Source organism: Artemia sp. Qi Xiang Cuo, chromosome 4 (assembly GCF_049724085.1).
Source record: "Artemia sp. Qi Xiang Cuo chromosome 4, ASM4972408v1, whole genome shotgun sequence".
NCBI classification, from domain to species: Eukaryota; Metazoa; Arthropoda; class Branchiopoda; order Anostraca; family Artemiidae; genus Artemia; species Artemia sp. Qi Xiang Cuo.
This window is the reverse complement of record NC_142797.1, coordinates 77,692,052-77,714,282: the sequence shown is the minus strand read 5'-3', so window position 1 is coordinate 77,714,282 and position 22,231 is coordinate 77,692,052. Positions and strand designations below refer to the sequence as shown.

Genomic DNA, 22,231 nt, shown 5'->3' with positions numbered 1-22,231 from the left:
GGCATTATAAAACATTGATCTATCCTTATAATCTGCTTGATTAATTCTGTAAATGCCATTTCTTACGCAAATCAAAATCCAATTCTGACATCTGTCTAGTAATTTTCTCTTTCTTGCACCAATTATTAATAAATAAATTTAAATCATTCTTTAATCCCCTAAGAATATCTGCTGACCTTATGCTGTAAGAGAGACGGAACTTAGCACCCATTTTTATTATATTTTGAAGGTCACAATGCTTTATAATGGACAAATCCCCCATTACAGTAAGCTATTAAGTTTGATCTACATACGGTAAAAATTGCTCGCAATTACAAACCGGTTTCCAATTACTCTCCCTGTCAAGTTTTTTAAGTATTGAATTATAGTTAAAAATAATTTGACCAATTGTTTTTGAAAATTTACATGTTAAAATTGGACTATCATTATACACCAAATTACATGGAAGGGCATTCCTCACTCTCCGCTGGTTTAAGATTCTTGGTAAATTAATATCTTCTATTTGTTTAGAACTAAAATTAATAGAAAAATATAATCTATTATCCTTATTAACCATTTTATCAGATTTATTATATTTCGAAATAAATTTTGATTTAGCTAAAATGCAAACTGCATCATAAATTAATTTAGTTTTTGAGTTACATGTTGTACTATTTTTTGAAATCCAGAATACTTTTATTAAATTACTCCTTGATAACTCATTTAAAGATTTTATTACACTAGCCATTCCATTAATATCAAATATGTGACCTAAATCGATTAAAAATGCATTTAAATCTAAATAATTCTTTTTATTATTTTTCCTATGTCCTCTTGATCGATTTTTACGTTTAGTGGGGAAATTAAAAGAAGGGTGCTCAGTTAACCCATTAATACAGTTAGAAACTACATTCGACATGTCTCCGTATTTTGCAACTCGATCATTTAGCCCAAAAGGATACGCGGTACCCAGAGCATTGATCCAATACTCTTCTCGTCTGCGTAATTTATTATTTTTTTCCTCTTTAGTAAAGATTTCTAGATTCAGATTTTCTAAGATTGTAATAGGTAGATTAAATATAGATCAATTACCATTACTGTAATGTAGAACGAGATAATTGTTAGTTTTTTCGTTGGTAATTGTAGTTTTATGTCCCGAAAGTCTCATATATATTTTGTTAATTGTTGTCCCCCACATATTGTAATTGACAATTTTTACATTCTAGTATATAGATAATATTATTTGTTTTGCAATTTTCCTATCCAGTTCATAAAAATTTAAACTTTTTATTATAGAAAGTGCTTTTAACATAATTTCGAGAGATGGAGTGATCTTGGCAAATAAAACAACAACCATTACACTTACGAATGTCCAGCAGACCCCTTTGCATATTATCATTGCCATTATTATTCCATATAAAATCAGAAATCAAATAAAGCCAAAACGACAAACAGTAAACAAAAGTCCAAAAAATCTCCAAAAGCCAAGCCAAAAGTCCACAAGTAATATGGTTACTCTAACTAATCATACAAAAAAAAAAAAAAAAAAAAAAAAAAAAAAAAAAAAAAATTACCCTAAGTAGAGCTTTTGCTTAATACTACCCTTTTAAAATAAGTAATAAATTAGCCAAATAATCATCAATTAGCCAAATCATCATCAGGTAAAACCTGGACCAGGGTTAAGGTCCGTCGGGGAGGAATGTTTGATGATTCTTCCACCAGCACTAGATCCGACCTGGATTCATATTATGTTTAAGAGGTAATTACTTGGCAAGAAAAAAAAAAAAAAAAAAAAAAAAAAAAAAAAACAACTGTCGTCCTAATCCAGCAATTGAGCCAAATGTGCACTTGAACGAGGCTTTCACCTTACCGATCTATCCAACTACCTAGGACCAAACAGTATACCCGAACCAGCAACCAAATAGAAATGTCCAAATCCATGCAAAGTCGTCATCAATAAATGTAAGTCGTTGTAAATTTACAAGCAAAAGCACCTTAAATCCAGCAAAATATTTCTAAGTAGAACCTTCCATTTAGGGCTCATCACAAGAAATACCACCTGCCTCAATGGGTTTCGAGGCTTTACTTTTTTTACCTGGCACAGTGGAACCTCTACCATAAGATCTATATGGTATCCCTATGTTAGGCAAAACTTGTGAAATACATGCACACTAGTGGAGCTATAAAAAAATACGTACAAAAAGTGTTTCAATGTTTCCTTGATAAAATCCCAGAGGTCACTGAGCAGAGACCATTCTGGAACAAATGAAGACTGTTCCAGATGTGTCTTATATATATATATATATATATATATATATATATATATATATATATATATATATATATATATATATATATATATATATATATATATATATATATATATATATATATATATATATATATATATATATATATATATATATATATATATATTACATATATTAAAACATATTAAAATAGAACCTATTCTTACAAACTTTCCAAACTGTGAAGAAGACACCCTAGGCTGTTCTACTGCTTAAAATTTCACTGCATCCAACCTCTTTACTAATGATACAACCCAGGTAAGCGAAGCTATCCACTTGATTTATCTTCACGTTACCCTGCACCACCTCAGAATTTTCATTTATTCTTAGTCAATTCCTAGTCAATTAGTTTATTCCTAGTTTATTCCTAAGTAAGGAGCGACCCGGCTAAATAGTAACTGAAACTCTAAAAAGGGGATTTTCATACCAATATTTGTATCAAAAGAATTGGATTTTTATGCTGGTTTTAAACATATAACTTTTATTAAGTTTCTTACCCATCAAATATTACGGGCCCGGAAAAATTTGTATGATTTTTCAAAAGGTGGAAACCACCCGCGAAAATTCATAGAATCTTAATGAAAATCACACTATCAGAATCAACGTATTAGAGAACACTGCTGTAGAGATTTCAATCTCCTATCTTTAAAAATGTGGAATTTTGTCTTATCTGCCAGAAGAAAGATTACGGATGCGTGTTTGTTTATTTATTTTATTTTTTTTTGTATCGACCCAATGGGCCCAGAACATCGGAAGGGGGCTTATTCTAACGGATATTAAACGTTCTAGTGCCCCTTTTAAGTGACCAAAAATTGGAGGGCAACTAGGCCCCCTCCCATGCCACTTTTTTCCCCAAAATCGTCCGACCAAAATTCTAAGATTGCTATTTGGTTCAGAATAGTTGAAAGGGCTAATAACTATGTCTTTGGAGATGGCATGACCCCCACAGCCTAAAGGTCTTTAAGTTATAAAATTTACCCATTATTTACGGATGGTAATTATTATTGGAAAGTATGCATACATCTTTCGGGTAGGGAGGGAAGAAGGAATTTTTGCTGGGGGGGGAATTTGCACGGAAAGAATTTTCTGTTGAGAGGGAATTTTTAGGGGGTGAACTTTTCAGGGGAAATTGTATACTGGGGGAATTTGGTAGAATTCCTGTACGAAATTTCTTTATATATTTTGCTTTCTTTTTACTGACTCAATTTTACGCGTGGAGGTGTAAGGGTAATTTTCTGGAGTAAATTTTCATCTGGATTGAGTTTTTCAGAGGATGTTTCCGTGGAGAAGGGGATTTTTCCTTGGAGGTGGAGCCAGATTTCCTGGCATTATTTAAAAAAACGATCAGAAATTAAATTAAAAAAAAACAAAACAAAGTTTTTTCAAGTGAAACTAATGAGCAATATTAAAACTTAAAACAGACAGAAATCATTACGTATTCGAGGGGGTTTGCCCCCTCCTCAACACCTCGCACTTAACGCTGAATTTTAAGTTTTTGCTAATTCTTTAAAACCGAGCTCTGAAACTCAGGGGTCGTTTAATTAGAACACTAAGTAACTTTTTATAAAATGCCGATAAACTTTAGCGTGAAGAGCAAGGTGTTGAGGAGGGGGCAACCCCCCTCGAATACGTAATAATTTCTGTTCGTTTTAAGTTTTTATATTTCTCCTTACTTTCAGTTGAAAAACCTTTTTTTTTTAATTTAGTTTTCATTATAGCACAAATGACACAATATATTTTAGAAATTTAAGGTTAGGGACTGGGGCTGCATTTGCGACATTGACTTGAGTGTTTACTTGGTGTGGTGTGGAGAAGATATTTGTCTGACACCCTGGTTGCACATAATGTCTTCTAAGTGAGTTCAACGTCCCTCTCCATATTCCCTGAAAGTTTAAACTTAGTGCCCTACCCGTTCTTGAAATATTTCACATACGTCTTTTTACAACCTTCAAGTTCCAAGTTCAAATTCCATTTATTTCCATAAATAACAATAACCCAAGTTCAAATTCTATTTATTTCAATAAATAACAATAACAAAACAATATCCCAAGGGGCTCAATGGCCCGTTATTTGGGAAACGACATAGAATAAATAACTAATATTAAAACTTGGCATAAACAATACTAAACAATGTCTAATTCATAAATCTGTAAGGAAAAGAAGTTAAGTCACCGACAGTCCACACGAAACAGCAACCTTCCTATCACCCGGCAATAAATAACAAATTAAAATTTTCTACATCATCGAGGATCCAATGCCATCGAAACAAAACAACCGCCCCCCCCCCCCAAAAAAATGAAAACACAAAACAACTAAAAATTACTTAATATTTTCCTTTAACAAAAAACTTTTCATATGTCTCTTAAATGAGCCAAGTGTTCGTGACTGACGAATCTCAGCAGGAACCAAGTTCCAAGCACCTCCCACAGTCACGACCAGACCAAAGTTGAACCGAGCCGGAATCGAAACGAACCAAGGGAGTAGCCTGAATCATCACATCCTCTCAGTTTCGAACTGTATACAAATTTACTTCTGAAGTATAAATGAAACTTAAAACGAACAGAAATTAAAAAAAAACAATCAATGCAAACAAACATACAATAGATATTAATGTAAATGAATAAATAAATCTTAAAACGGGTGAAACTTAAATAGAATACGCAAATCAAACTTGAAACGGAAAAAAATCACTACAAACAAGAGTTTGGGTATCGCTTCCTTCTCTCACTGTAAAGGTCTAAAACCTACTGCATCATTGGCACTTTACTGAAAAGGAATTTTATTAAAAATATTTTCTTTTGTACTGAATATGGAAAATAAACATTCAAAGTTCTTTCTAAAATTGCACAAGACAAATGTAGTTTCAGTACAAACAAGAGTTGGGATACTTCCCCCGTCCTTAACTTTAAAAACCTAAAGTCTAGTCCGTCGTTGGTGCTTCACTGAAAACGAATTATATTACAAATACTTCCTTTTCCAGTTCTTACAGCATTTAAAATAAAAATAAAATTATACTCTCTCTAACTTCTCTTTGCAAAATAAATGTTTCTTCACTTCCAAATTGTCGAATCATTTTCGTGCTTTCCTATATTATTTCCTGCAGCTTTATCACGATTTAACCTATTCTCAAAATGTTTGGCCTATCCCCTTTTAACACTTTCCCAGTCTCTAACTGAGGCCCAGTTCCTTTCTTTAACTGGGACAAGTCTAGACTGATTACTTCCTCTCGATTCCCAGCATGCTAGTTCAGTCTACTGCTGTTATACCCTGTGGCTGCATCTTCTGGATCCTCAGTAATTTTTTCCATGACCTCTGATTCAGGCCTCCCTAATTCAAACTTTAATGCCCTCTCTACTTTTATTACTTTCCTTTTATTCTTATATGATCCCTTACTCAGAGACCTCTTGTGAAAACCCCTCCTCTTCTCTGCCAAGATTTAAGCGTTTTTGCTAATACTTCTATCTGCTTTTCTAACTTACCTCCCTAAGGCACCTTCTACTACTTCGCAAAATATTTTCCTGTCTGCATTGTGAGCTATTCAGTTTTATATTCAACTGTCCAGAAAAAATCTCACTCTGGAGTCTGCCAATGTCTTAAGTTCTTGGAAGATAGTCACCCTTCCTAAATTTCAGCTTAGGTTAACTCTAAACACTACTAACTTGTGATATTTACTTCAAAATCAATAACAGCAATTCCATATACCCTAGCGTCTTGCATCAACCCTACTAGCCTTCAATTTACAGCAACATAATGAATAAGACTTGGCGCTCATCATGTAAGTGCCACGTTAACTTCTGTGCCACTTCTGACCGAATGCTGTAATGGCTATTATTAGATTATTATATTTATACATTAGGTTTGTCTATATTCTGTTTTTTTCTTTCTAAGTACCAAATTAACCTTGATTAGGGTACCACCAATATTTATTTCTACCATACTAGGTATTAAAATCTTCTAATACAATACCATATTACTACTGCAATTCCTGTCTATTTGTTCCTATATATGTAAATTTCGCGTGTCACTGCTGTCTTTGTCACTCGGTCCTACAGGGGAATATATTACTTTGACTGATACCTCGTTCCCTAGCTCCCGAGCTGCATGCACCCTCTGCCTAATTCTCATACTTAATAAGGAATGTTTTGTGTAACAACCTCATTATTTCTTGCAGTGGCAAGCTGAGATTCGGAAACTTCGCCATGTCATACTTACGAAAGAAGACGAACTCAAACGACTACATAGTGAACTACAGCAAAGTGCTGAAATTATCGATTCACAATCCACCGAAAGTCATATACTTAAGACTTCATTAGAAACTGTACGATATGAGCTACAACAGCTCAAGCAACTTGATGAAATATTGAAACAAGAAAATTATAAGCTAAAAAATGATAATGTAGTTTTAAAGCAAGAAATGGTGACACTCTTGGACGTTCTTAATCGCGAGCGACAAGAAAGGTATGAAGAACAGCAACAGTTAGAAACTTTGAAAGAAAAGAAAGATGCTGTAGTCGATTGGCAGTCAGAAGATGGTCTTTCTAGTGAATCTCCTCCTACTGGGTAAGTTAAAGAAAGCATTAACAGTCAAATCAATGCTGCTAATGAATTCTTGGGGTTCGAAGCTAAACTGAATTTTGCAATATGTACTTATGATGTGTAACCTCGTGTATGCAGTAGAGATGTATACTCAGCCCTTACCTCTCCACAAAAAAATAATATAGAATCGATTTTGATTTGTAAGTCCGAAAATGTAGTACATGAAGGATGGACCACTGATATGTAAGTCACAAAGGGAACCAAGGCTCACATTCTAGTAAACCTCTTCTCTTTAGTTATTTTATCGACTACTTTTTTTGTTTTATTCTTAGTATTGTTTTTATTTGTGGATAGGAAATGGCTCAGCCAAAAAAGAATGTTTTACTGTCAGGGATTTAGTACTTTTATAGCTGCGGCATAACAAGTAGTTATGGAGTTTTTATATTTGCCAAATGTGAATCACAATGCATTAGCTGAAAAACCATTATTCACCTTGTACAGACTTTAACAAAGATAAATCAGTTGTGAGTATTGTGATCCGCGGGTAAAAAGGGGATCACTGCTCAAATTTCAGTATCTCACTTTTCTTTACTAATTTTATCAGCTAATGTCCGTTTTCCTTTTTTTTCTGGGTGGGGGAGGAAATAAAACGTTTTGGTCGATTGCAAATGTTTTCTATAAGGAGCCTAGCACTATTTTTCAGCTGTGGAAGCTACAGAGAAATAATTGAAACTGAGAATAAGGTCAATTGTAAATCACAACATTTGGTTTGAAAACTGGTTTGCAACAAATGACGGTAATTCACAAAAATGTAAGGGGGGGGGGATAAAATGTGTTTTTCAAAATCTAGAGCAGGATTTCGTTTTTCGAAAAACTTCTCAATGAAATTATAAAAAAGATCCATTTCCAATGGAAATACCCGACAAAATAGTTTTTTTTTATAAAATATAGGGGAGGGGATGCCACTTCTCAATTGGCATCACTATTTATGAAAATGAACAGACTTTACAGAACAGGAATCGGCGTTTTCAGTGTGTAAACATGCAGTAGTTCATGATGTGCTTACATAGTGTTGAGGACTTGCAATAGTAAGGAAATAGACAACCAATGACATTACGTAAGTGAACTTACGATACTCCGGACATAGAAGAAGTTATATCATTGTTATGCTTCTTATAAATCAGTAAACAAGCGTTGTCCGATTGTACATTTGTGCAGGAATTTGCCCATTGTAGATTTTAAGACGGGGGTCGTACATGGGTTTAGTTATTTAAATAAAATAAAAAAAATTCTGAAGGTAAGGAGCAACACTAAAACTTAAAACGAACAGAAATCGTTCTGTATATTAGGGGGACTGTGACGTCCCCAACCCTCGCTCTTTACGCTAAATTCTTAAAGCTCTTTAAAAATACTTCTTATTCAAAATTCTTAAAGGCAAAGGCAAAAAGTCAAAATATGCATGAGGGCAAAAAGTCAAAGTTTAGCGTTAAAAGCAACGTTTGAGGACGTGGCAGCCCCCCTAATATACAGAATACTTTCTGTTCGTTTGAAGTTTTAATGGTGCTCCTTACTTTCAGTTGACAAAAAAAAATCTGACTATTTTTGAAATAACGCCATGAAATCTTCCCCTCGCTCCATGTAACATCTCCTCTGGAAAATTCCCCAGGAAACTCCTCTCCCCAAGACAAATTTTCCCGTGGGAAATACCCCCTCACCGCAGAAAATTACCCCAAAAATTTCCGTGTATTTCCCAATAACAGATACTATATGTGAACAATACGGGCAAACTGCGTAACTTACATCCCTATCTCGAGGGACTATGGAGGGTCATTTCATCACTGAAAGCATAGTTACTGAACCTTTAGACCATGCTGAATTAAATGACTGGCTTAAAATTTTGATCAGATGTCTTTGGGGATAAATGGGGGTGGGAGGAGACTAGGTGCCCTTCAATCTGTTTGGTCATTAAAAAAGGGCACTAGAACTTTTGATTTCCGTTCAAATCAGCAATCTCCCAATCTCGTAAGACCATTGGTTCAATACGATCAGCCCTGGGAAGAACAAAAAAAAATAAAAATAAAAATAAATAAAAAACACACTCGTTATCTTTCTTCTACCACATTCCACATTTTTACAAATAGGAGCTTGAAACCTCTACAGTACAGTTCTCTGATATGCTGAATCTGATGGTGCGATTTTCATTAAGATCACTCGAATTCTCGGGGGTTTCCTCCTCCCCCCTTTCCGAAAATCTGGCAAATTTTCTCAGGCTCTTAACTTTCGATTGTTAATATTAAACTTAATGAATAATACAAATGTGGAATCAGTATAAAATGCGCATTCTTTTGATGTATCTGTTGTTATCGAAATTCTGTTTTTTTTTTGCGTTTCGGCTACTATTGGGCCGAGTTGCTTCTTACTTACTGTTCGTTATCGCGAACTGTTTAATTAGGCCTAGGTTAGCTTTCAGATGCACACTTTCAGCGCATTAGAGGATTTGTAAAGATGTGATCTGAATTCATGAACCTGTAACTGAAGAATCACCGACGAAAAAAATTTAGTCACAAAAGCTATTTTATCTTAGAAGCAGGTATAAGGTGAAATATTAGGCATACTGAATGTAGTTTTACCTGCATTTTCACTTTCACTGAAATGAGCATCGTTTTTGGATTTATTTTTCTATTTGGGAACAAAGTCGATTGACTAAAAAAACAAAACAAAACAGAGCATTCGTAAAGCAATAATATAACATATGTAGTAAGTTAATTACAGGAAAAAAATAGACACAAGAAAAAAAATTACAGGAAAAACATAGAGATTTTTCCTCACTTAGTTCTATGACTATCTTCCTTAGTTCTGCCCTAGGAATGACGTATGGACGGATGTTAGATAAACTTATCTGTCAACAAATGAAATGACATTATTTTCATACAATCCTTAAAAGGACTTGTCCCAGATTTGCCTCTCACTCACTCGGACTATCTGTCTTGGCTTTGTCTACAAATAGCCATGGCTTGAGGCATGTCCGCAACTACTTGATTGCGTGAGTAGAATGCTAACTTATACTTCTATGGATGCCCTAGGAAAATATTTCTATGGATGCTCTACACCTTTTCAAAGAGAGTGAGTATCCTCTCACATGGCCTTACACTTCTATGGATGCCCTAGGAAAACATTTCTATGGATGCTCTACACCTTTTCAAAGAGAGTGAGTATCCTCTCACATGGCCTTACAGTTCTATGGATGCCCTAGGAAAACATTTCTATGGAAGCTCTACGCCTTTTCAAAGAGAGTGAAAAAAAGGGTTAAAGTGATAGGCAATTACGAGCGGGGATTCCCCCCTGTTTTTTTTTTAATCGAAAACTAGAGATTGTTAGATTGCTTATTTCGGAATTGTTTTGATTGACATTTTTGCAAAAAGGGATAAGAAATTCCCAAATTGGACACTATGAATGATATTAATTAATGTTTTGAATAATAGGAGTGTGATTGATTCTAATTAATGATTGGATAATTTTTTAACATGAAATCTCTGAATAAAATATGTTTTGGGGGAGATGGGTTGATTCTATACTGTATAATACACAAGTGATGTTCGGACAGTGTTGTCAATTTAAAATAGAGTTTAACGTTATAGTATACTAAATAGTTGATACTAAGAGAGATGTAGATGGCAAGAAAAGAATTTTAATAATGAAATTCATAACAAACCTTAGAAATGCTTGCAAATCAGGTAGTAAGATGTATGTGAGTACGAACCATCAAGGATCATAAGTACCAACGACCCTATCCAGCAGAGACATCAACCCCCCAAAGGTCCCTTTCCCCCAAAATCGAAGGGTGCCCCCTCCCTCCAACTCCCCCCCCCTCCATTTTTTTTTGATTTTTTTTTACATGATATATTTTTTCAACTTTTTTTTACATGTCTTCGAATGAGATGAAACAAACTTAAATTCAGTAGTGTTTTGTCGTGGTTTACCTTGTCACAGTTACATTCTCTTAATTTTTCAAAGTTCACTTTGAATTTCTTTCGTTGACATGCAAGAGTTGGAATAGTTAAGTAGTGTCTTGTTGTGCTTTACCTTAACACAGTACATTCTCTTAATTTTCCAAAGTTCATTTTGAATTTCTTTCGTGAAATGCAAGAGTTGGAATATTTCAGTAGTGTTTTGTCGTAGTTTACCTTGTCACAGTTACATTCTCTTAATTTTTCAAAGTTCATTTTGGATTTCTTTCGTTGAAATGCAAGAGTTGGAATATTTCAGTAGCGTTTTGTTGTGGTTTATCTTGTCATAGTTACAGTTTCTTTATTTTTCAAACTTTTATTTGAATTTACTTCGCTGAAATGCAAGATCTCGAAAATCTCAGTGATGTCTTGTTTTTCTTCACCTAATCACAGTTACTTTGAAATGATTTTTAAAAGTTCATTTTGAATTTCTTTCGTGAAATGCAAGAGTTGGAATATTTCAGTAGTGTTTTTTCGTGGTTTACTATGTCACAGTTACCTTCTCTTTATTTTTCAAAGTTCATTTTGAATTTCTTTCATGAAATACAAGAGTTGGAATATTTCAATAGTGTTTTGTCGTGGTTTACCTTGTCACAGTTACATTCTCTTGATTTTTCAAAGTTCATTTTGGATTTCTTTCGTTGAAATTCAAGAGTTGGAATATTTCAGTAGTGTCTTGTTGTGCTTTACCTTGTCACAGTTACATTCTCTTGATTTTTCAAAGTTCATTTAGGATTTCCTTCCTTGAAATGCAAGAGTTGGAATATTTCAGTAGTGTCTTGTTGTGGTTTATCATGTCACAGTTACATTCTCTTGATTTTTCAAAGTTCATTTTGGATTTCTTTCATTGAAATGCAAGAATTGAATTATTTTAGTAGTGTTTAATCAAAATTTACCGTGCCACAGTTACAGTTTTTTGATTTTTCGAAGTTCATTTTAGACTTCTTTCGTTGAAATGAAAAAGTTGGAATATTTCAGCACTTTTTTGTATTGGTTCACCGCACCACAGTTACATTATCTAGATTTTGAAAATTTAATTTTGGATTTCTTTCCTTGAAATGCAAGAGTTGGAATATTTCAGTAGTGTGTTGTCGTGGTTTACCTTGTCAGAGTTACATTCTCTTGATTTTTCAAATTTCATTTTGAATTTCTTTCGTGAAATGTAAGAGTTGGAATATTTCAGTAGTGTCTTGTTGTGCTTTACCTTGTCACAGTTACATTCTCTTGATGTTTCAAAGTTCATTTTGGATTTCTTTCGTTAAAGTGCAAGAGTTGGAATATTTCAATAGTGTTTTATCATGGTTTACCTTGTCACAGTTACATTTTCTTGATTGTTCAAAGTTCATTTTGGATTTCTTTCGTTGAAATGCAAGAGTTGGAATATTTCAGTAGTGTTTTGTAGTTGTTTACCTTGTCACAGTTACTTTCTCTTTTTTTTTTAATTTTCATTTTTGATTTCTTTCCTTGAAATGCAAGAGCTGGAATATTTAAGTAGTGTTTTGTCATGGTTTACCTTATCACAGTTACATTTTCTTGATTTTTTAAAGTTCATTTTTGGATTTCTTTCGTTGAAATGCAAGAGTTGGAATATTTCAGTAGTGTTTTGTTATGGTTTACCTTGTCATAGTTACATTCGCCCGATTTTTCAAAGTTCATTTTGGATTTCTTTCCTTGAAATGCAAGAGTTGGAATACCATTTTTCGTTAAGTGTCAGAGTGAATAAATTCATTTTCAACATCCTTTGTCAGATACATCAAATAAAATTGACAAAATCTAAATATCAGAATGAATAAAATCATTATCAACATCTTTTGTCGGATATGTCGGATAAAATTGAAAAAATTTAAGTATTAGAGTGAATATTTTTTTTTATCAAAATCCTTTGCCAGATACCACGAATGAAATTGATAAAATACAATTGTAAAAGTGAATAAATATTTCTATGAACACCCTTTGTCAGATACATCAAATAAAATTGACAAAATCTAAATTTAAGAACGAATAAATGCTTTAACAACATCCTTTATCAGATATGTCGGATAAAATTGACAAAATCTAAGTATCAGAGTGAATAAATTCTATATCAACCTATTTTTCTAGGATACATATGATAAAATTGACAGAACCTAATTGTTAGTGTGAAATTTTTTTTTATCAAAATCCTTTATCAGATACATCAGATGAAATTGACAAAATCTAAATTTCAGAATGAATAAATTCATTATCATCATCCTTTGTCGCATATGTCGAATAAAATTGACAAAATCTAAATTTCAGAACGAATATTTTCTATATCAACATCCATTGCCAGATAAATAGAATAAAATTGATAAAATATAAGTGTAAAAGTGAATAAATATTTCTATCAAAATCCTTTGTCAGATACATCAAATAAAATAGACAAAATCTAAATTTAAGAACGAATAAATGCTATAACAACATCCTTTATCGGATATGTAGGATACAATTGACAAAATCTAAGTATCAGAGTGATTAAATTATATATCAACATCTTTTTCTCGGATACATAGGATAAAATTGACAAAATCTAAGTGTCAGTGTGAATAAATTTTTTTTATCAACATCCTTTGTCAGATACATCAAATAAAATTGACAAAATCTAAATTTCAGAATGAATAAATTCATTATCAACATCATTTTGTCGGATATGTCTGATAACATTGACAGAATCAAAGCATCAGAGTGATTAAATTCTATATAAACATCCTTTTCTGGGATACATAGGATAAAATTGACAGAATCTAAGTGTCAGAGTGAATAAATTTTTTTATCAATATCCTTTCCCAGATACATGAACAAAATGGATAAAATATAAGTGTCACAGTGAATAAATTTTTTCATCAACATCCTTTGTCAGATACATCAAATAAAATTGACAAAATCTAAATTTCAGAAATTCATTATCAACATCCTTTGTCGGATATGTCGGATCAAATTGACAAAATATATGTATGAGAGTGAATAAATTATTTTTAATCAACATCTTTTTTTAGGCCACATCAAACGAAATTTGACAAAATCTAAATTTATGAATGAATAAATGTTTTAGCAACATGCTTTATAGAATACAGAGGATAAAATTGACAAAATCTAAATTTCATAATGAATAAATTCTATATCAACATCCTTTGTTGGATATGTCGGATAAAATTGACAAAGTATAAGTGTCAGAGTGAATAAATTTTTTTTTATCAACATCCTTTGGCAGATACATCAGATAAAATTGACAGAATCTAAGTATCAGAGTGACTAAAATCTATATCAATATCCTTTTCTCAGATACATAGGATAAAATTGGCAAATTCTAAGTGTTAGAGCGAATAATTTTTCTTTTATCAACATCCTTTGGCAGATACATCGGATAAAATTGACCAAATCTAAATTTCAGAATGAATAAATCCATTATCAACATCCTTTTTCAGATACATAGGATAAAATTGACAAAATCTAAGTGCCAGTGTGAATTAAATTTTTTTTATCAACATTCTTTTATCAGACACATCAAATAAAATTTATAAGACGTAAATTTCAGATTGAATAAATTATACATCAACATCCTTTGTCGGATATGTCAGATAAAGTTGACAAAATATAAGTATCAGAGTAACTAAATTTTGTTTATTAACATCCTTTGGCATATACATCAGATAAAATTGACAAAATGTAAGCATCAGAGTGATTAAATTCTATATCAACAACCTTTTCTCGGATACATAGGACAAAATTGACAAATTCTAACTGTTAGAGTGAATAATTTTTTTTTATCAACATCCTTTGGCAGACACACCGGATAAGATTGACAAAATCCAAATTTGAGAATGAATAAATTCATTATCAACATCCTTTATCGGATATGTCGGATAAAATTGACAAAATATAGGTATCAGAGTGAATAAATTTTTTTTATCAACATCATTTCTCAGATACATCAAACAAAATTGACAAAATCTACATTTCAGAATGAATAAATGCATTATCAACATCCTTTGTCGGATATGTCGGATAAAATTGACATATTCTAAGTATCAGAGTGACTAAATTCTATATCAACATCCTTTTCTGGGATACATAGGATAAAATTGACAAATTCTAAGTTTTAGAGTGAATAAATTTTTTTTATCAACATCCTTTGTCAGATACATAGGATAAAATTGAAAAAATTTAAATTTCAGAATGAATAAATTCATTATCTACATCCTTTGTCTGATATGTCGGATAAAATTGACAAAATCTAAGTATCAGAGTGAATATTTTTTTTAACAATATCCTTTGCCAGATAAATCGAATAAAATTGATAAAATTTAAGTGTCAGAGTGAATAAATTTTTTTTTTATCAACATCATTTGTCAGATACATCAAATAAAATTGACAAAATCTAAATTTCAGAATGAATAAATGCATTAAAAACATCCTTTATCGAATATGTCGGATAAAATTGACAAAATCTAAGTATCAAAGTGACTAAATTCTATATCAGCATCCTTTTCTCGGATACATAGGATAAAATTGACAAATTCTAAGTGTTAGTGTGAATCCTTTTTTTTTATCAACATCCTTTGGCAGATACATCGGATAAAATTGACAAAATCTAAATTTCAGAATAAATAAATTCTTTAACAACATCCTTTATTGCTTTAACAACAGCTTTATTTCATTTTTTAAGGTTAATTTAGACGAGGTTACGTGCGCGCACGTAACCACGTAATTCACTTTTACACTTATATTTTATCAATTTTATTCGATGTATCTGGCAAAGGATGTTGAAAAAAAATATTCACTCTGATACTTAGATTTTGTCAATTTCATCCGACATATCCGACAAAGGATGTTGATAATGAATTCATTCATTCTGAAATTTAGATTTTGTTAATTTTATTTGATGTATCTGACAAAGGATGTTGATAAAAAAAATTATTCACTCTGACACTTAGATTCTGTCAATTGTATCCTATGTATCTGAGAAAAGGATGTTTATATAGAATTTAATCACTCTGATACTTAGATTTTGTCAACTTTATCCGACATATCTGATAAAAGATGTTGTTAAAGCATTTATTCGTTCTTAAATTTAGATTTTGTCAATTTCATTTGATGTATCTGACAAAGGGATGCTGATATAAATATTCGTTCACTTTTACAATTATATCTTATCAATTTTATTTATTGTATCTGAAAAAAGATGTGGAAAGAAATTATTCACTCCGATACATAGATTTTATCAATTTTATCTTACATATCCGACAAAGGATGTTGATAATGAATTTATTCATTCTGAAATTTAGATTTTGTCAATTTTATTTGATGTATCTGACAAAGGATGTTGATAATGAATTTATTCACTCTGACACTTAACGAAAAATGGTATTCCAACTCTTGCATTTCAAGGAAAGAAATCCAAAATGAACTTTGAAAAATCAAGCGAATGTAACTACGAAAAGGTAAACCATAACAAATCACAACTAACATATTTCAGCTATTGCATTTCAACAAGATAAATTCGAAACCGAAATTTGAAAAATCAGAAAAATGAAACTGTGACAAGATAAATCACGATATAACACTACTGAAATATTTCAACTCTTACGTTTCAACGAAAGAAATCCAAATTGAACTTTGAAAAATCAAGAGAAAGTAACTGTGACATGGTAAACAACTACAAAACACTGCTGAAATATTCCAACCCTTGCATTTCAACGAAAGAAATCCAAAAATGAACTTTGAAAAATCAAGAGAATGTAACTGTGACAAGGTAAACCACGACAACACACTACTGAAATATTCCAACTCTTACATTTCAAAGAAAGAAATCCAAAATGAACTTTGATAAATAAAGATAACTTTACCGTGAAATTGTAAAGAACTACAAGACACTACTGAAATATTCCAACTCTTATATTTTAGCAAAAGAAATTCAAAACGAACTTTGAAACATCTAGAGAATATAACTTTGACAAGGTAAAGCACAACAAAACACTACTGAAATATTCCAACTCTTGAATTCCACGAAAGAAATTCGAAATTAACTTAAAAAAATCAGGAGAATGTAGCTGTGACAATGTAGAGCACAACAAAGCACTACTGAAATATTTCAAATCTTGTATTTCTATGATAAAAATTGAAAATAAACTTTCAAAAATCATGAGAATGTAATTGTGACAAGATAAACCATGACAAAACAATCAAGATAAACCACGACAAAACACTACTGAAATATTCCAACTCTTGTATTTCATGGAATAAATTCGAAATGAACTTTAAAAAATTAAGCGATTATAGCTGTGACATGGTAAACCACTACAAAACACTAGTGAAATATTCCAACTCTTGCATATCATGAAAGAAATTCAAAATCAAATTTGAAAAATCAATAAAATGTAACTGGGACAAGGTAAAGCACAACAAGACACTACTGAAATATTCCAACTCTTACATTTCACGAAAAAAATTCAAAATGAACTTTGAACAATTAAGAGAATCTAACTGTGACACGGAAAACCACAACAAAACACTACTGAAATATTCCAACTCTTACATTTCAAGGAAAGAAATCCAAATTTAACTTTGAAAAATCATGAGAATGTAACTATGACAAGGTAAAGCACAACAAGACACTACTGAAATATTCCAACTCTTACATTTCACGAAAGAAATTCAAAATTAAATTTGAAAAATTAAGAGAATATAACTGTGACAAGGTAAACCACGACAACACACCACTGAAATATTCCAACTCTTGCATTTAAACGAAAAAAATCCAAAACGAACTTTGCAAAATCAAGAGAATGTAACTGTGACAAGGGAAACCACTACAAAACACTACTGAAATATTCCAACTCTTGCATTTCAACAAAAGAAATCCAAAATAAACTTCGAAAAATCAAGAGAATATAACTATGACATGGTAAACCCCGACAAAACACAGCTGAAATACTCCAACTCTTGCCTTTAAAGGAACGAAATACAAATTGAAAATTTGAAATTTAAGAAAATGTAACTGGGACAATGTAAAGGACAAAAAGACACTACTGAAATATTCGAAATCTTTCATTCGATATCATAAATTCAAAATTAAAATAATAAACTCATGAGAAGGTAGTTTTGAAACGGCAAAGCACAACAAGGCACTACTGAAATATTCCACCTATTACATTTATACGATAAAAATCCAAAATAAACTTTAAAAAATGAAGAGAATGTAACTGTGACAAGGTAAACCACGACAAAACACTATTGAAATATTCCAACTCTTGCATTTCATGAAGGAAATTCAAAATGATCTTTGAAAAATTAAGAGAATGTAACTGTGACATGGTAAACCAACGATAAAACACTGCTGAAATATTCCATTTCTTGCATTTCACGAAAGAAATTCAAAATAAACTTTGAAAAATCAAGAGAATGTAACTGTGACAAGGTAAAGCACAACAAAACACTACTGAAATATTCCAACTCTTGCATTTCAACGAAAGAAATACAAAATGAACTTTGAAAAATCAAGAGAATGTAACTGTGACAAGGTAAAGCACAACAAAACACTACTGAAATATTCCAACTCTTGCATTTCAAGGAATGAAATTAATAATTAACTTTGAAAATTCAAGACATTTTAACATTTAAATAGTATACAACAACCAACAAAGTGTTAAATAATAAAACAATAGCATTTCACGAAATAAATCAAAAATGAAGTTGTAAAAATCAATAGTATGTAACAGTTAAAACGTAAAGCAACACAGATTACAAAACTACAACTATGGCATTTAAACGAGAGAAATTCAAAATAAAATTTTAAAAGTCAAGAGAATGTAACTGTGACAAGGTAAAGCACAACAAGACACTACTGAAATATTCCAACTCTTGCATTTCAACGAAAGAAATTCAAAATAAACTTCGAAAAATTAAGAGAATGTAACTGTGACAAGGTAAACCACGACAAAACACTACTGAATTTAAGTTTGTTTCATCTCATTCGAAGACATGTAAAAAAAAAAGTTGAAAAAATATATCATGTTAAAAAAAAAATCAAAAAAAGGGGAGGGGGGGGCAAAAAATTGTAAGGACAAGACAACTGTCGAGTTTGGGAGCACGGAACCTTTGGGGGGTTGATGTCTCTGCTGGTTAGGGTCGTTGGGGCGTATTATACTTGATGGTTCGGTCACCCAAAAACCTTGAATCTTTATTTTAAAGGATTTCTAAGTTTTTTTATGAATTTGATTATTAAAATTCTTTTCTTGCCATCTACATTTCTCTTAGTATGAACTATTTAGTATACTATAACGTTAAACTCTATTTTGAATTGACAACACTGTCCAAACATCACTTGTGTATTATACATTACGCAATCAACCCATCTCCCCCAAAAAAGTATTTTATTCAGATATTTCATTTTAAGAAATGTTCCAATAACGATTTAGAATCAAAAAAAACCGTATAATTTAAAACGTGAATTCGTGTCCTTTATAGTGTCCAATATGGGAATTACTTTTCCCTTTTTGAAAAAACGTCGATCAAAACAATTCCTAAATACGCAATTTGACAATCTCTAGTTTTCGATTTAAAAGAAAACCCAGCGGGGAATCCTCGCTCGTAATTGCTAATCACTTTAACCCTTTTTTTCACTCTCTTTGAAAAGGTGTAGAGCATCCATAGAAATGTTTTCCTAGGGCATCCATAGAAATGTAAGGCCATGTGAGAGGATACTCACTCTCTTTGAAAAGGTGTAGAGCATCCATAGAAATTTTTTCCTAGGGCATCCATAGAAGTGTAAGGCCATGTGAGAGGATACTCACTCTCTTTGAAAAGGTGTAGAGCATCCATAGAAATATTTTCCTAGGGCATCCATAGAAGTATAAGTTAGCATTCTACTTGCGTGTGAGATCTCTAGGTAGTTGGGGCCCTCATTATTTAGCTTCAAAAGCTTTTTTGCCTGTCATTCCACGTAAATTAACGATGCTGTGTCAATTCGAAATCCTTGGTCAACCTGCCTAAGACCATAGGCAAGCTTGCTTTGTTTGCCTCTTATTCCAGGCAATCTAACGGTTCTATGTCAATTTTAAATTCTTGACCATTCTGCCTGAGACTCTAGGCGGGTGTGCCTTTCCAAAAGCTAACACAAAAGTATTTGTCCAATAAGAGAGTCATACTGACTCTCGCTGTTACCCGTGCCATTTAATCAAACGCTTGAAAAACTATAGGTTTCACTGTTCGCCTGCGAGTCCAGGGGACTTATTGGTCATGTGTCAATCCTATGACACGGTATTCCACCTTTAGACTACAAACTGCCAAGCCTTATTAGGCTTAGGTTTCACTTATTAGTCCAAGCAAATTCAGTCCCAGATTTTGCATACAAGTCCATCGGACATTGTCCGCCACGTCTCAAGCCAAAATCAATTTAATCTTTCATTTCTTAATTATATGAATAACCACCTTAGTTCTGCCCTGGGAATGACGTATGGACGGATGATAGATAGACTTATCTGTCAACAAATGAAATGACATAATTTTTATACAATCCTAAAAAGGGCTTATCCTGGATTTGCCTCTCACTCACTCGGACTATTTGTCTTGGCTTTTTCTACAAATTGCCATGACTGCTACTGTTAGGGACAAATATTCCCTAACAATAGCATGAGTTATGAACAAGAAAATCATAGTTCCCAATTACTCGAATTTTGCTTTTTATAATACGCAATTTTGGCATAAAAATATAATAGTACAGGCAAGATGCTTGGTACTTCAGTTGGCATATTACAGAAAGAAGGTTTGCCTTCCAAATCAAAACCACTTTCTTCACGTTACCTCTAGATCTACGATTTTGGAGGGGGTTACACCCTCTTTCCAATATATATATATATATATATATATATATATATATATATATATATATATATATATATATATATATATATATATATATATATATATATATATATATATATATATATATATATATATATATATATATATATATATATATATATATATATATATATAAACCTCTTTATTATATATGTGTCAAATGTCTTGCTCCTAAGTACTTTAGTATCAATTGCGATCTCTTTATTGTTTCCTTTCTATTCCCCCACGATCTAATTATTACCCAACTTTCTGTTTTATTTTACATTCTCAATTCATTTTTCTTATTCTCTGTTTTCTTCTTTAGTTCTGTTATTCAAACTCCTGCTCTTGTCTGCTTCTTTCTTGCTGCCTTCTTTTTGTATTCGCAGTGGAAATGATCATTCAACTAATTTGAATTTCTTTCTTTTTTCGGGAAAAAACTTGGAAGTCATGATCCTTTGTAAGTTATAATCAAACAGTTCATGGTAACGAACTGTAAGTAAGGAGCGACCCGGCTCAATGGTAACCAAAACTCTAAAAACCGGAATTTTGGTACCAATAAATACATCAAAAGAATCAGATTTTAACTTTGATTTCAAATATATCAGTTTCGTCAAGTTTAGTCTTAGCCATCAAAAGTTACGCGCCTCAGAAAATTTGGCTCATTTTAGAAAAAAGGGGGATAGACCCCCTAAAAATTATAGAACCTTAATGAACTGCACACCATCATATTCAGCGTATCAGAGAACCCTACTGTAGAGGTTTCAAGCTCCTATCTACAAAAATGTGGAATTTTGCATTTTTTGCCAGAAGAAAGATCACGGGTGCGTGTTTATTTGTTTGTTTGTTTTTTGTTTTTTTTTCTCAGGGGTAATCGTATTGACCCAGTGGTGGTAGAATATCGTGGGAGGACTCATTTAAGCGGAAAGTAGAAGCTATAGTGCCCTTTTTAAGCGACCAAAAAAATAGAGGGCAACTAGGCTCCTTCCCACGCTCATTTTTTCTCAAAGTCACTCAATCAAAAGTTTTACATGGACATTTTTTCAGATTAGTCGAAAATTTAATAAATATATCTTTTAGGATGACTTAATCCCCCACAGTTCCTAGGGGAAGGGCTGCAAGTTGTGAACTTTGTCCATTGCTTGCATATTGTATTGGTTATTGGGAAGTATACAGACATTTTCAGGAAGAATTTTTTTTGGTGGGGGGGGGGTTGGGGGGCTGGAAGAGGGGGTTACTCGGGAGAATATTTCCGTGGAGGATGTTTCTTATGGGGAAGGGACATTTCTATGAAGGGGGTGCCGGATTTCCAAGCATTATTTAAAAAACGATCAGAAATTAAATTTAAAAAAATTAGTTTTTTCAACTGAAAATAAAAAGCAACATTAGAACTTAAAATGAAGAGAAATTATTACGCATATGAGGGGGTTCTCCCCCTAGTCAATACCTCGCTCTTTACGCTACAGTTTTTTTTTTTAGTGCTTTCAAAAGAGCTATCTATTCTAATTAAACGGCCTTTGTGATTCAGGGGTGTGTGAATTA

At 32.2% G+C, this 22,231-nt stretch overlaps 1 protein-coding gene across 2 annotated transcripts in view; it reads left to right on the top strand.

Moving 5' to 3' along the window:
- The window catches only part of LOC148953458 (uncharacterized), a 216,483-nt gene extending 195,343 nt beyond the window's left edge, over positions 1 to 21,140 (top strand). For both annotated transcript variants that reach the window (XM_089087689.1, XM_089087688.1), the window contains exons 11-12: positions 6,460 to 6,848; positions 21,015 to 21,140. In XM_089087689.1, the coding sequence (XP_088943815.1) occupies positions 6,460 to 6,848; positions 21,015 to 21,087 (462 nt within the window). In that variant the 3' untranslated portion in view covers positions 21,088 to 21,140. The remainder of the gene's footprint in view (positions 1 to 6,459; positions 6,849 to 21,014) is intronic.
- The last annotated feature ends 1,091 nt before the right edge of the window (positions 21,141 to 22,231 follow it).